The sequence below is a fragment of the Acinonyx jubatus genome, chromosome B4 (genome assembly GCF_027475565.1).
Source record: "Acinonyx jubatus isolate Ajub_Pintada_27869175 chromosome B4, VMU_Ajub_asm_v1.0, whole genome shotgun sequence".
In the NCBI taxonomy this organism is placed as follows: Eukaryota; Metazoa; Chordata; class Mammalia; order Carnivora; family Felidae; genus Acinonyx; species Acinonyx jubatus.
In genome coordinates this window covers 14206095-14220851 of record NC_069387.1, presented here as the reverse complement: position 1 = coordinate 14220851, position 14757 = coordinate 14206095, and the positions used below count along the sequence as shown (strand labels likewise).

The 14757-nt window shown below is 41.0% G+C and overlaps 1 protein-coding gene across 1 annotated transcript in view; it reads left to right on the top strand.

Annotated features, from left to right (window-relative positions):
- Positions 1-14757, top strand: part of ITGA8 (integrin subunit alpha 8) — a 186133-nt gene that overhangs the window by 47092 nt on the left and 124284 nt on the right. The window contains exons 7-11 of the mRNA XM_027073509.2: positions 506-631; positions 1746-1790; positions 8583-8626; positions 10336-10392; positions 13102-13154. Coding sequence (XP_026929310.1) covers positions 506-631; positions 1746-1790; positions 8583-8626; positions 10336-10392; positions 13102-13154 — 325 coding nt within the window. The remainder of the gene's footprint in view (positions 1-505; positions 632-1745; positions 1791-8582; positions 8627-10335; positions 10393-13101; positions 13155-14757) is intronic.

The following is a 14757-nucleotide window of genomic DNA, read 5'->3' as shown; positions in this document are numbered from 1 at the left end:
GAATGCCAAAGGAGACCTTGTTTGTAATGCCAGATACTGTAATAGCAAAACCACATGACCTTAGAGAATGCATTCGTGCTCTGTGTGCCTCAGTTTCCCCACCCATATGAGGCTATATTTGGCTAGATGATCTCCAAGTTAGATGATGTTTCTTCTATCTGCAATGTTCCAGATTAAAATTTTAATCCATAAGTTTTGCCTATAGGTATCTTTCCTCAGATATTTTTATCATTTGGAGGTAGAGGGAGTATGTATTGTGAAGGCAGCAGGAAGACAGATAATATGATGTAGTGATCTTTGGTTCTTCTGTCAGAATGGAAGGCTCTACCCAGCCATAACCAACTTTACCTGCAATTCTAGCAGCAGGTGGGAAAATTCATCTTCAAAAACGCAAGCAATTCCATTATTGTTTTCAAGGGAGTATGTGTTTTTCAGATGTTCTGTGTCTGCTCAGAGAGGGCCTGCCTCTTGCATTCATTCAGCTAATGCATCCATTTGGACACAGGTCAGGTGATCACGGCCAGTATTGCAGATATCATTGCGAATTACTCGTTCAAGGATATCCTAAGGAAATTGGCTCGAGAAAAACAGACAGACGTGGCTCCAGCTTCCTATGATGACAGTTACCTTGGTGAGATTCATTATTTAGCACATTTGTTGTTTCTCAAAAGGCAAACTTATTAAATGTAGGTGCAAACTTTATTCCTCACTTATCCGCTGTTCTTTGGCAGCTTGTGCAAATTTTCTTTTCTTACCAGCTTAGAATGGACTTTCCTTTTATTCAGCCATGGCATATAAGTCTTCTCTTTTGGTTCAGCCCATTTTATAGGCTCTGTAACAGACTTTCGCTTCAAATTCAGCAACCGTTTTTTATTTTAAAAATTTCAATAAATTACTCTAGAAGGATATGACTTTCACACAATAAAACATTGGCCTCAGCCCCAAAGTCAATTTCTTATTTAATGGGGGGAATTTCGATGGTTACTTTCTATGTTTTGATTTAGGCTGTAGTGTCCAGTTATGCAATCAAACACTAACTGTAAAAGTGTCTTGCACATAAAATATTTTGCCAGTTGTAGAGACTATGAATTAGTGGGGCTGCCCAGTGCTATAGGGGCAACATGTTGGCCGTCCTTTCCAGCTTTTAGAGCAACAACAAAAGACCTTCCAGTTGCTAGAATGTTGTCAAAACGTATTATGCGGAAACCATACAATGTCAATGTGCCGCGGTTGTTTCCCACCTTTAGTATCCTGTAGGCATTTTGATTGCTTGATAAATGAAGCAAAATGCAGTTATGTTTTTCACCTTACCTCACTTTAGAGCTAAGTGACATTTGTGGAAAACCATCATTAAAGAAATTAGGAAATATACCTTCTTGGCGATCAGAAATAGCAAATGTTGAGCACAAAAGATACTTTCCGAGTATCATGTCTGATCCTGATGAATCAGCGACCTTCAGGTACAATGGCCACCATTTACTCTTTAAGGGGGATGACGAAGTATTCCTCACAATCTGATTGTGCTGCCATGTTTAGAAGAAGCGGATCGATTATGCTTCCAGGATTTAGTACGGAAGCGTTCATTTCGCTGTTTTTTCCCATTACAGAACCCTAAACTTTTATGTGACGATATTTGTTGAAATTTCTGACCAAAGCAGTACTATGGCAGTTCTTTCATTTTTCTAGATAAAGCTCATTTGTAAAGCCTTCAAACATGTGACTAGTTTTCCTTTTCTTTAACCCAGGATATTCAGTTGCTGCTGGGGAATTCACTGGAGACTCTGAGCAAGGTGAGAGACATTATTGGATTTAAGTCATTTATAAAGCACGGGGAAGGTAAAAGGACCTGAAAAGCCCTGTTATAAATGTGATTTTCTTTGCTACACAAATGTATAATAATGGAATCCCAGAATGTGTATGATAATATTATGTAGAAAAACAAACCAAAATACACTTCAGCACAGCATTTTAAGTCTTAAATAACTTCATAATACTGAATGTCAATCGTTATAAAATCGAGTTAAGCAATAAAAAACAAGTCCAATAATCCCATATTATGCATGAGAAAAATACAGGTGATTAAATGGCCCACAGATGGGCGCCTGGGTGGTTCAGTCAGTTAAGTGTTCAACTCTTTGATTTTGGCTCAGGTCATGATCTCACAGTTTGTGAGTCTGAGCCCCACATTGGGCTCTGGGCTGACAGTGGGGAGTCTGCTTGGTATTGTCTCCCTCTCTCTCTGCCCCTCCCCCATTTGCTCTCTATAGCTCTCTCAAAATAAATTAAAAAAAAAAAACTTAAAAAAATGGACTACACAAAAGCCATGCTATTAGTGACAGATCACATTTGAAAAGTCAAGATCCCCCATCTTTAATTTCTGGACATTCACATTGGACGTGTCCCTACTAAACTCCCTCCCGGGCTCCAACCCAACACCTCTACATTATTTCCTTTTCCCCTTTGGACATGCTCAAGCTCAAAATAACAGAATGAATTAACTCCTGTTCTCATATATGCCCCTCACGTCTGTCCTCTATACCTTATAATGGCTGCCATCTCTGGTTTCCGTCCCCTGAATCTGTAGCTACTCTAATTTCGACAGGTCAAATGCTACTTTTTTTTTTTTTAGTACAATTTCAAATGTCATCTCCTTCTTTCACTTCCTTCTGTAAACTCCTGTATGATCTCATTTTTCTCCCTTCTAAGGAATTTACCATTCATTCATTCTTCCAGTTTTTCTTGAGCACCTGCTGTGTGCCAGGCTATGTGTTAAATGTTGAACACACAGAGGCGAACAGATGGTCCTCAATCTCAGAGTTTATAGTCCCAGTGGGGCTGACAGGCATTAAACGGCGAGCACAAAATACCTGATAAACAACTGTAGTAAGTGGGAGGATAAAGTTCTAAACATAAAACTAATCTAAGCCCCATGACCTCATCACCTCCCAGGGGCCCTGTCTCCTAAGACTATCACATTAAGGGTTAGGTTTCAACATACGAATTTTGGGGGTACACAAACATTCAGTCCCTGGCAATACCTATCATATACAAGACTGGTAATATTTATTGAATGAATGAATCATTAATCAATCAGTATTTCCATCTTGTTTCATATGAACCTTAACTGCTTTTCACTAGTGTGTTTTAATGAATTCAGAAAGAATTAAGAGTAAATGAAATGTGGGCCATCCCTGGAAATCATCAGAGCTTATTGTACTGTATTGTATTGTATTGTATTGTATTGTATTGTATTGTATTGTATTGTATTGTATTGTATTGTAGAGAGAGAACGATCAGGGAGGAAGGGCAGAGGGAGAGAGAGAGAGAGAGAGAGAGAGAAAGAGAATCCTTAGCAGGCTCCAAGCTCAGCATGGAGCCCGATGTAGGGCTTGATCCCATGACCCTGGGATCTTGACCTGAACTGAAATCAAGAGTCAGACGCTCAACCAACTGAGCCACCCAGGCGCCCCAGAGCTCTTTTAACTGTTTCATCTCAAAAAGATTTACAAAGCAGAAATTCACAGAGAATAAAACATTCTTTATGCAGTGAGGTAGGGATTGAACACAGAGGTTTTGTGGTTTTTTTTTTCTTTAAAAGAATATTTTTCTTTTAAATACAAGATAGTTCTTTTTTTTTTAAATTTTTTAAACCTTTATTCAGTTTTGAGAGGCAGAGCACGAGTGGACGAAGGGCGGAGAGGGAGACACAGTATCTGAAGCAGGCTCCAGGCTCTGAGCTGTCAGCACAGAGCCCAACATGGCACTCAAACTCATGAGCCATGAGATCATGACCTGAGCCAAAGTTGGATGCTTAACCAATTGAGTCACCCAGGCACCCCTAAATACAAGCTAATTCTTAAAGGCTCTCTCTTTCCATACATTTTTTTCTTCAAGATTTTAAAAGATAATCTGTTGTGGTAGTTAAAAGCATAGACTTTGGAGCTAGACCACTTGGGTTTCAACCCTGACTTTGCCATCTACCAGGTCTGTGACCTAGTTACCTAACATCTCAGTGCCTCCATTTCTTTATTTCTAAAAGAGAGATAGTGGTGATGGTAATGATGATGATGTTGGTGATGATGATGATGGTAATAGTGCTGAGGAGGAGGAGGATGGTGTTGATGATGATAACAATGAAGATGATAGTACCATCTAGATCATAGGATTCTTAGGATTAAGTGAGCTAATCCTACATTCATAAAACAGTATAATGCTGATACGTAACAAATACTATTTAAATATTAGCTATAATGAGAAAGAATTCTTGGGATAGAGTCCATCAGAGATAAAATTAAATTCCTAGTACCTTAGAAAAGTCAAGTCTTCTAATCACTCAGTGATTTAGCAAAGGAAATTGTAAAATATGCCAAATGATTTTAAACATGGCATTAAACTCCTGTTGGAAAGTTCTCCAGGAGAAAATTCAGTCCTGACCCAAGAAAATTATTAGGGGTGCATGACAGCACATCACAGGGAAGCATGGTAGGAAATCATAGTGGTTTTCCATTAGATCAGAGAAATATCTAGAAGATGGATCCAAATTTTAAATGATATGTAAAGTAAAGGCACTATCAGGGAGTGATCCATTCATCAGAATGGATCCATTCATCAGACCACACCAAGTCCAAGACTGCCCATGTTCACTACTTACGTAAGCAGACTGGAAAGAGTTGAAGTTCTTTGAAACCTAGTGAGTGACCTGATGTACTATAGATTAGAAGCCCTCAACGTGGGATCCTTGTATTCCGGGTGGTACAGGGACGGATGGACTTCACAGGGTTTGAACCCCTAGAAATTATATGCAAGGTTTTATATATATATGAATTTTTCCAATGAGAAGATCCATAACTTTCATCTATTTCCCAAGTGTGTTCATGACTCAAAAAAGGTTAAGATCTTTGGTTCTTGTTTTACAGTCCAACGTGGTGAGCTAAAACCAAAAAAGTGATATGGCCCTAACCAATCCTAGGAAAGTCATTTGGTGTGGTAGAAAAAATGTTGACGTGGCTCTCAGTTCTTGAGTCTTACTGCTCACCAACTATGTACAGTGACTGAACCTTTCTAAGCCTTATTTTCTCCACACGTCCATAGGGGTATGAATGCCTACTTTTTAGAGGTTAAATTATGGAAATATTATAAAGCTTGTGGCACATTGTCTTAGTGGGTGGAAAACATTCGATAAACACTAGCTTCCTTTTTGCTTCTTGCTGGTGGGGTTGATGCCCAGGTCATGTATTTCAAGGCCAGGGATATTAAGAGATCTTTGAAGGTTTTCCTATGAGTTATTGAAATGGATCTGAGAAAAGTCACTTATTTTCTCTCCCAACTGAATTTTTGTAGTTGAGTGATAGTTCCAACTTGTCTTAAAACTCCAAACCATTCTATTTATGTATGTATGTATGTATGTATGTATTTATTTATTTTTAGCGTTTACTTATTATTGAGAGGCAGAGAGAAAGAGAGAGAGAGCATGAGCAGGGGAGGGGCAGAGCGAGAGGGAGACACAGAATCCGAAGCAGGCTCCAGGCTCTGAGCTGTCAGCACAAAGCCTGATGCAGGGCTCAAACTCACAACCCATGAGATCATGACCTGAGCCGAAGTCGGACACTTAACCAACCAAGCCACCCAGGCGCCCCCAACATGACTTTTAATAACTTCTAAGTGCTGTGACTACGTGGGGTGACAGACTCCAATGTTACTCAGTGTGATGGTTGATTTCTTTTAAATGAAATTCTGAAGGTTTGCGGAAGGCTTAGTAGTGGTTGTCATGCATCTCAAACGGGATAGTCCCTTCAGACTCCTCTGGTTGACAGGCCTGACCCTGGAATCAGTCAACTCCATTATATTTGATGGTGGTTTGTTGTTAGATGCCAACTTAATTCACGCCAAATAAATATTGTTGAAAACTGAGCAGCGTGCGACCGGTTCTGATAGCTTTCCTGGAAATCTGTCCAGATAGCTTAGTTATTCTGAACCCAGTTTTATTCTTCAAGGACATGCTTCACCTTCCCTCCCATTGCTATGGTTGAGCAGTCCATGCCCCTGGGTAAAGTTAACCTCTCCACTTTGCACCACACCCCATTGCCTCTCGTGACTCAGAGAAGGGACTCCAACCATTCCCACATCATGATTTTCTTTGGATCATTCCCACCACTGTACAAACATACTTCTCTGACCTTAAGAAGTAAATTTGTTACTCCACTCCCTCCTCCAGCAAGCACCTATTGACTCTGCTTCAAAAGAGCTGTCACTCTTCTCTGCTGTATCTCTGTCCGCTGTATCTACTGCCTTCTCGTCTTCAACTCACCACTCAGCTGAAATGGCTCCTGTCAAGCAAACCAGTGGCCTCTATGCACCTCCTCTTCCTTGATTATCATGAGCATTGAAAGAATTCATTATTCCCTCCTCATTTCTTCCCTTGGCTTCCCAGACACTTGTAGCTCCCTCTTCCCTCTCCCTCCCCCCTTCCCTCTCTGTTGTTGATTCCCCTTTAATTTCTCTCATATCATTGAGGTGTCCCAGGGTTAAACACTTGGATTCTTTCTTTCCTCTTTGAGTTCTTGGTAACCTCATCCAGTCTCATTGTCTTTCCAGCTTCTACTGAGTTCCAGGTTCCAGGTATTTCTCCAGATGACGCTGAATTCCAGGTTCAGGGATATGTGTTCTAATATCTGGAACCTCAATTCAGTACTCAACATCTCTGTTTGAGTAGTTCTCTCAAACTTAATGTGCTCATGAGCGAACTTCTGACCTTCTCCCCAGAACACGGTCCACCATCCTCTCAATTGCTTGAGCCACATACCTTGGAAGTCAGCCTTGTACTGTGCTCTTTCTCTCACACCCCATCCATACCCAATTTATGAGTAAACCTGCTAATGAAACTCTCAAAATATGACCAGAATCTGAACATTTCTCACCTCCTGCACAGCTTGTACTCAGATTCAAGTCCCCCAACTTTATTGCAGTAGCCTCCTACCTGGTCTCTCTCTCTCTCTCTCCCCTTGCCCTCCTGTAGTCTGCTCTAAATTCAGCAACCAAAGTGGTCCTTTAGACACAGAAGTCAGATCACGTAACTTCTTTGATCTAGTGATTTTTCAACTCCTTCAGTCTGAAATCCAAGACTTTACAATGACCTAAAAGTCTCCATTCATAAGATTTTGACCTCATTTCCTACCCCTTTCCTCCTCACTCCCTCCCCTCCAGCCACCCTGGTCTCTTTACTATTCTTTGAATACTCCAGACACACTTCTACCTCAGGACCTTTGCAGTTGCCATACCTTCTGACTAGAACATACTTTTCCAATACCTCCATAATATTTACATCTCCACTTTCTTCATTTTTGGCTCCAATGTCTTTTTCTTGCCAAGTCCTCTCCTGCCAGTTGTGCCCTAATAAGGCCTAAGTCCTTTCTCATCCCACCTCCATTTCCCCCTGTACCATTTTACTGTTCGGTTTTTCTCCACTCACCGTACTCACCCCCTTCAAATATGCCATTTCGTCAACTCTGTTTTTTAAATGGACTGTCTCTTCCAACCAGAGCATGAGCTCCATGAGAGCAGGGCATTTTTGTCCAATGTGCTCACTATTTTTTACTCCATTTGCCTATAAATGTTTGTTGACTGAATGAGTGGATTGACGGCTGAAAAGTCCAACATCTATCCCCAAACGAACCTTCTTTGATTGTTCACGCTAACAGCATGAGCACCCAACTCTGCCAGAGCACAGCACATCCGATGTAGTTGAGGCCAGAACTCGTGCCAGACCTTCCACGGCAGGTGAGGGGAAGGGGAGTTTAAATAGAAGGGGATTCTCTTCCAGGCCCTTCCTATTTAAATTAAACTAAAAGGTAACCCCGATGAATCAAAGGATAGTTTAGATTTGTAGAAACAAGAGCCGAAAGATCTTTGATAACCAGCCAGTCCCAACTCCCACACTACTGCAGGTGACCAGAAAAAGTGGGGGTAAATGATTCATCCCAGGCATATGGCAGACCCAAGAATAGAACCACTGTCTTCTGAATCTAGCGACGGATCACTATGCCCTGAATTATATGGACTTTTTTCCCCACAGTTGCCTCTTCTGTTTGTGTTACCGACGCTTCCTTTCTGGGGGACCCTAAGCTGCCAGGTCACCCGCTAATTCTGCTGCCAACAAACACTTGCAAGGGGGCCAGAGTCGTATCATTTATGATGGCTTTTCTTTAGGTAACCGAACTTGTTTTGCCATGTGAGGGTGACAGAAGCTGTACTTTTCACACTAGTACAAAAGATGTCACCACAGTGAAAGCCAGAGAAATCGGACTCAGAGGTTTAACTTACGAATCACATGCAGAGCTGAGAAGTCAGGCTTCTGCTACGCAGGCAGAAACACATTGGAGACCGGTGGTGAAGGCTAGGAAATCTCACAGGACGACTTCTGTTTTCCGTGGTCTGTAGCAGAAGCAAAATGCAAACCTGTGACCTCACACTTCTAGCTCCTCAAGTGATGGTTACTCACGTAAAAAGCACTCTCTTTAACTCATTTGTTGGGTGGCTTAAAAATATATGTAATTCCCCTTCTAAATGAATATTTTTATCCCCAGAGCTGGTTGCTGGAGTTCCAAGAGGAGCACAGAATTTTGGATATGTGAGTACTAAGAATGCATCGTACAATATTTTCTTCTACATGCAAAGAAATGTTCCCTTTCATTCGACTTTTTTTATGTTTATTTATTTTTGAGACAGAGAGAGACAGACGGAGCATGAGCAGAGGAAGGTAGAGAGAGAGAGGGAGACACAGAATCCGAAGCAGGCTCCAGGCTCCGAGCTATCAGCACAGAGCCTGACGTGGGGCTCGAACTCACAAGCTATGAGATCATGACCTGAGCTGAAGTCAGACCCTCAACCGACTGAGCCACCCAGGCGCCCCACTTCCATTCAACTTTTAAGTGGCTTACCATGTCTTTTAATCGTGAGCCCCTACAGATCCCTGCTTCCTTGCTTGCTTACTAAAAAGGAAGAAAAACAAGTGAGGCTAGATTTTTTTTTTTTTCCTGATCTATGTACAGGATGTACTACATAGTTTGTGGGACCCAGTGCAAAATGATAATGCAGGGCCCTTTGTTCAAATTATTAAGAATTTCAGGAGAGCACCAGCTGGGCATTAAACCAAGGGTGGGGCCCATTGGAACATGGGGACCGGAGCACAGGTCCCCACCCACGAAGCCAGCATGATCCTTGTGCATAATCTAGGACAAACTGCAGAAGACACTGTCGCTGACAGGCTGAGCATTTTCATACGGCTCCTACGACAGAAATAAGAAAATGGATCGCTATTGCACTAGTGTGTTAGTTTCCCAAGACTGACACAACAAAAGACCACACTGGGTGGCCTGCAACAACACGGATTTCTTTTCTCACAGGTCAAGAGACCAGAGTCTGGGATCAAAGCGTCAGGCAGGGTCACGCTTCCTACAGTGCATCTAGCAGCTCTTCCTTACCTATTCTGGCTTGAGGCGGCCACTACCTGGTCTTGGTGTATGTCAGCACGATTTCAGTCTCCGCCCCTGGCCTCGTACGGCCATCCTCCAGCCGTGTCTGTGTGTCCTCCCCTTTTCTCAAGAGGACATCAGTCACTGCGCATAGGGCCCACCCGAAATCTGGGATGACTTCATCTCAATTTCCTGAACCTGTTTCACCTACAAAGACCCTATTTCCAAATAAGGTCACCTTGTGAAACTCTGGGTGTTGTGAATTTTGGAGGGACACTATTCAAACCCATTGGAGCTAGTTACCACAAAAGTAGGAAAAGAAAATCAAGACACCTTGTGAACAGAAAAGGTTGTATTTTAAATAATGTTTATTATTTTAAAACTCTAGTAAATGTAATATCTGAATAGAATTAAAAGTAGTATTTTTGCTATCTGGATAGCATCTTTAATTTTAACCTTTCCTTTTTTTTTTTTTTTTTTTTTTTTTTTGCAGAGAGCCATAATCATCAATTTTTCATAACATAAACACAAATGAATTTGGATAAAAATCATAGTTAGGTGAATTAACTGGCCAGCAGGTTAATTGCTGTGAGCATTCAGTTGAATTCAATTTCTGTTTTCCCCTTTCAGAATAGTAAGCATGCATTTTATCTGAGAATGTCAGAGACTTAACCATAAATAAAAGTTCAGTTGGATTTTTTAAAGCTCATTCTTATGGGATTGCATTTTTTTTTTTTTACATAGCATTGACTGTTTACCACTCTTCCCCCAAATTTAAAACTGATTTAAGTTATAATTTAAAATGTGGGTTTTTTTTCTCCAATTCTGTCAAATGATATAACCTATCTCATTTCTATGATTTCAGGTTTCAATCATTAACTCTACAGATATGACTTTTATTCAGAATTTCACTGGTGAACAGGTGAAGACCTTTTAATATCAAATAATGTCACTCGGTACTCATAGTAAATTGCAATGTTCATACCATTTATTCATTCATAAAAGAAATGTTTACTGAGCACCTACTATGTGCTAGGATCTGTTGCGGGCCCTGGGAATATAACCATGCCTCTGACAGACAGGATCCCAGCTCTCCTGTTGTAATGTCGCTAACTGGTAGGATCTGAGAGCAATCCTGTTATGTTCTGGTCCTGTATGGAGCGTGCTTGGTGGTGAGTTCCAGGTATATGCCTTCCCTCTGAGAAGACAAAGGTTTCTCCTAGGTCTCACTGTATCAGTCGGAATCAATGAGCTTGTACTCTGTCTCTCTTCCTCACTGTGACTGGAGCCTCCACCCAAAGCAACATTATGTGGGGGTTCACAAGCTACCTGATTCTGATCCCTTCCTTCCAGGGGCCAGATATCACTCCTCACCCACTGTTACTGGCCGAGGTCTTATTAAGAAAAGCTTAATTGCCTGTCATTCTCTGAGGTCATACTTCATTCACCACCCTGAGGTTTCCTGGGTACTGTGACCTGTGGAAATTTGGCACATTTCTTTAAACAACGAATGTGATATGGTTTAGGGAGCCATCATGAGTTGAATCAGTTTCTCTGGGCAACCCATAACCAGAAACCCACACTGCTGAATTTCTAGGAAGCCTCACATTAGAGTCTGGCCAAGTTACATCTTGGCCTCCTGGATCATGGTTGAAGATCCTTAGATGCTCCCCTCTTAGCTAGAGATACCGATTTGCAGTAATGTCATTGTCGAGCAATTTTGATTGATAGAGTTTTTTAATGAGCATGGCACATTTTTTGTATTCTCCCCCCAAATTGGGGCTTTAGTCTATCCATTACTCCGCGGTTTTCAACGAAGCGTTTGGCAATGTCTCTCATGCACTGTTATGGTAAATATGGAGACGGAAGGCTGGGACAATAGTGAACCTGGATGAACTTACAACTTTTTAACTATTCTCAAGTGATGATATTTAATGGTTTATTGAAAATGTGGCAAGACTTCTCTTTTGCCCAGCTCTGTTTCACATTTTTATCATCAGAAGGTCTTTAAATATTATTAAATTTGGCCTGTCTATAACTTCGTGCCCTCCATACCATCTAGCTGTTCAGTCTTGAACTTCAGAATTCAGTGCATGAGGGATGAAATTCCTCTGAGCGAAGGCCACACAGTGCCACACTAGGAGTAGAATTTCATTGTAGATGGTTGGAATAGAGAAGTGAGGTAGGGGAACTGAGTTACTGCACAGTTATCTCGTGCATTTGTCCCCCTGCCAAGAGCCTTTTGCGCCTGGCACCTGTATCTTAGTCTTTAGAATACTATTATAAAAATGCCACAGATTGGGTGGCTAAAAAAACCAAATGTTTATGTCTCACAGTTCTGGAAGACTGGGAAGCCTGGGATCAAGGGGTGGGCAGATTCAGTATCTGGTGAGAGCTGGCTTCCTGATTCATATACATGGCCATAGTCTTATGTCCTCAGATGGTGTAAGGAGGGCTTCAGAGCTCTCTGGGGTCTCTTTTATAAGGGCACTAACCCCATCATGAGGGCCCCACCCTCATAATCTCATCACTTCTCAAAGGCCTCACCTCCTAATACCATCATATTGGGGGTTAGGGTCAATATTTGATTTTGGGGGGGGGAGGGAGAGACACAAGCATTCAGTCTCTGGCAACCATGTATGTTTGGAGGGGAGAAAAGAGGTAGGAGACGTTAACTATTGAGTGACTCTTGTTAACCCATGTATTTAGTCCCTCTGCAAAGAGTATCTGGCACCTACTCTGAGCTGGACCATGGACAGAAGAGTGAACAACACAGACCAAAGTCTGCCCTCTGTGGAGCACCCTTTCTCGTGGAATGTAGACTAATGAAATTAGTAGATTATGCGAGACTAAGTCAGCTAAAGCACTCGATGCCGAAATATGGAAACGAAAAAAAATCCTGACAAGCTCAAACGATGGGCCAAATCTGAAAAGACAGTAAATGTTGAAAACATAGCTTGAAAAACAACATCTTAGGAGCTAAAATGTGGAGAGATTGTGGCACACTACTTATACTCAGAAGAGACTTAGAAACCTTAGTGGACAATAAACTCAATGTGAATTGATACTGACTGAGACATGATTTCCCTTGAAATTAAACCCACTTTTATATTTCAATGATTTAACCCAAAGCAAAGAGTGTAAATCCTACTTAAGGCTTCTCCTGGCTGTGCGTTCATGGGGTATCATCTGTTCTTTGGTATCACATGTGGTAACTCTAAGAAAGAAGCTGGTGCACCAGCTGCAAATATCTCCATATGAAATCTCATATGGAAGTGGAATTAAACTTATTCTATGAGGTTCAAGATTGCAGAAGTAGATAGGAGTAAGGACTAGAAGTCACAGAGCGGCCAGTTTTGCAAAGAAAATTCTAATAATTGTGTCCACAGATTGAATGAGTGGATTGTTGAACATCTGCAGAGGATGTCCAAGCAGATGTCAGAGGTACTGAGAGGGAAATTATGCATTGGATCAGACTAAATGACTTTAAGACTCTGTCCATGTCCAGGACTCTATGAATGCACTGCAAAAGTCTGCTGCAATGAGATTCATCCTTCAGGGAAAATTGAGAGAGGACTATAAAAATTGTTTTTGAACATAAACTATGTCATCTTCTGGTTTCCCTTCACAGATGGCATCTTATTTTGGATATACAGTCACAGTGTCAGATGTTAACAATGATGGGTAAGTTTATAAGAACTTCCTCACTCACCATATGTTATATTCATCCACAGAGATGTTGTATTTTTTTTTCCTTCATGAAGTAGATCCTTCCATACTTCCTCAACAGAACAGAGACTCTCTTGTTTTAGTTGTTTTTTGGTTCAGGAGAAGAGGACATAACCCTCCTATTTTATGTCTTTCTGGAGACTTTCGATGTCTATTTTCTTTCTTTTTTTTTTTTCCCAACATCTATTTTCTAAAAGGACTATTTTACTTAGCTTTATCTTTAATTTAATAAATTGAATAGTCTTTGGCCATTCAAAATCCAAAGCCATTGAAGCATTTGCTCATCTGTCTGTCGTTACCCCTTAGCATGTGATACATTCATAAAACATGTGCACATAAATAAACATTTTTTTCTCCTGACATTGCTTTAACCAACAGACTAGTAACACCCATGGAAAAGATGAAATAATATTAGTTTTTCAGATGATAGCAGTAAATCATGCTTGAGTTTGGACCAAACACCGTAACAAATTACAGTTGTGTTTAAGTCATTACTTCAAAAATAAACTGTTATTAAACATCTCTTTGGTTCACTAAAACTACCTACTCGATAGATAAAACAAATGATTAAATAAGAAAGTCAATACGTTGAGACAGAATGATTATCCATCCAATAAATATCGTTGGAACACCTACTGTGTGCCAGGCATTATTCTCGGTGCCCAGAATATAGTGGCAAATGAGGCAAGATAGATCTCTGCTCTCAGAGAGCTCACATTTTTATAGAAATCAAGTACCTGCAGAAGTCTGACTACATCCCAGGGTCTGGATTAAGCAAGCATTTTAGATAACATCTTTGAAAGACATTAGCTATGACCTTCGTGTAGACAGAAACGTACTTTATATATTATGTGGTGTCATATGAATGGAGATACATTTAGTCACTTTTGTACCTTTTGGAAAATATCTTTTTTCTTCCATTCAACATATATTTCTTGAGCATCTAGCATCTAGCATCTAGCACACTAGCACTGTTCTAGGCACTGGGACATGGCAGAGAACAAAATAGAACCCCCCCCCCCATTAGGGCTATACTAGACATGGGGACGTGGAAATTCCAGACAAAAAACAAATGAGTCAAATAAAATGCATTGAGATGATGATGAGCACTAGATAGGAAGAAAAAAACAAAAACCAGAAGCACTGTTCAATGCTAAAAAGAAATGAGCCTATCAAGCATGAAAAGACAGGGAGGAATCTTAAAGGCATATTCCTGAGTGAAAGAAACTGACCTGAAAGGCTACATAACTGTATCTCTCCAACTAGGTGACATCCTGGAAAAGGCAAAACTATGGAGACAGGGAAAAGATTAGTGGTTGCCAGCGGTCAGTGGGGAGAAGAGGGGTGTTCAAAGGCCAGAGACGAGAGGATTTTTAGGGCAGTGAGACAACTGTATAAGACACTACAGTGTGGGATCCAGGTCATTACACATTTGTCCAAATCCACAGAATGTTCAGGGCACTTGGGTGGCTCAGTCGGTTAAACGTCCAGCTTGGGCTCAGGTCAGGATCTCAATGCTCGTGAGTTTGAGCCCCACGTCAGGCTCTGTGCTGAGAGC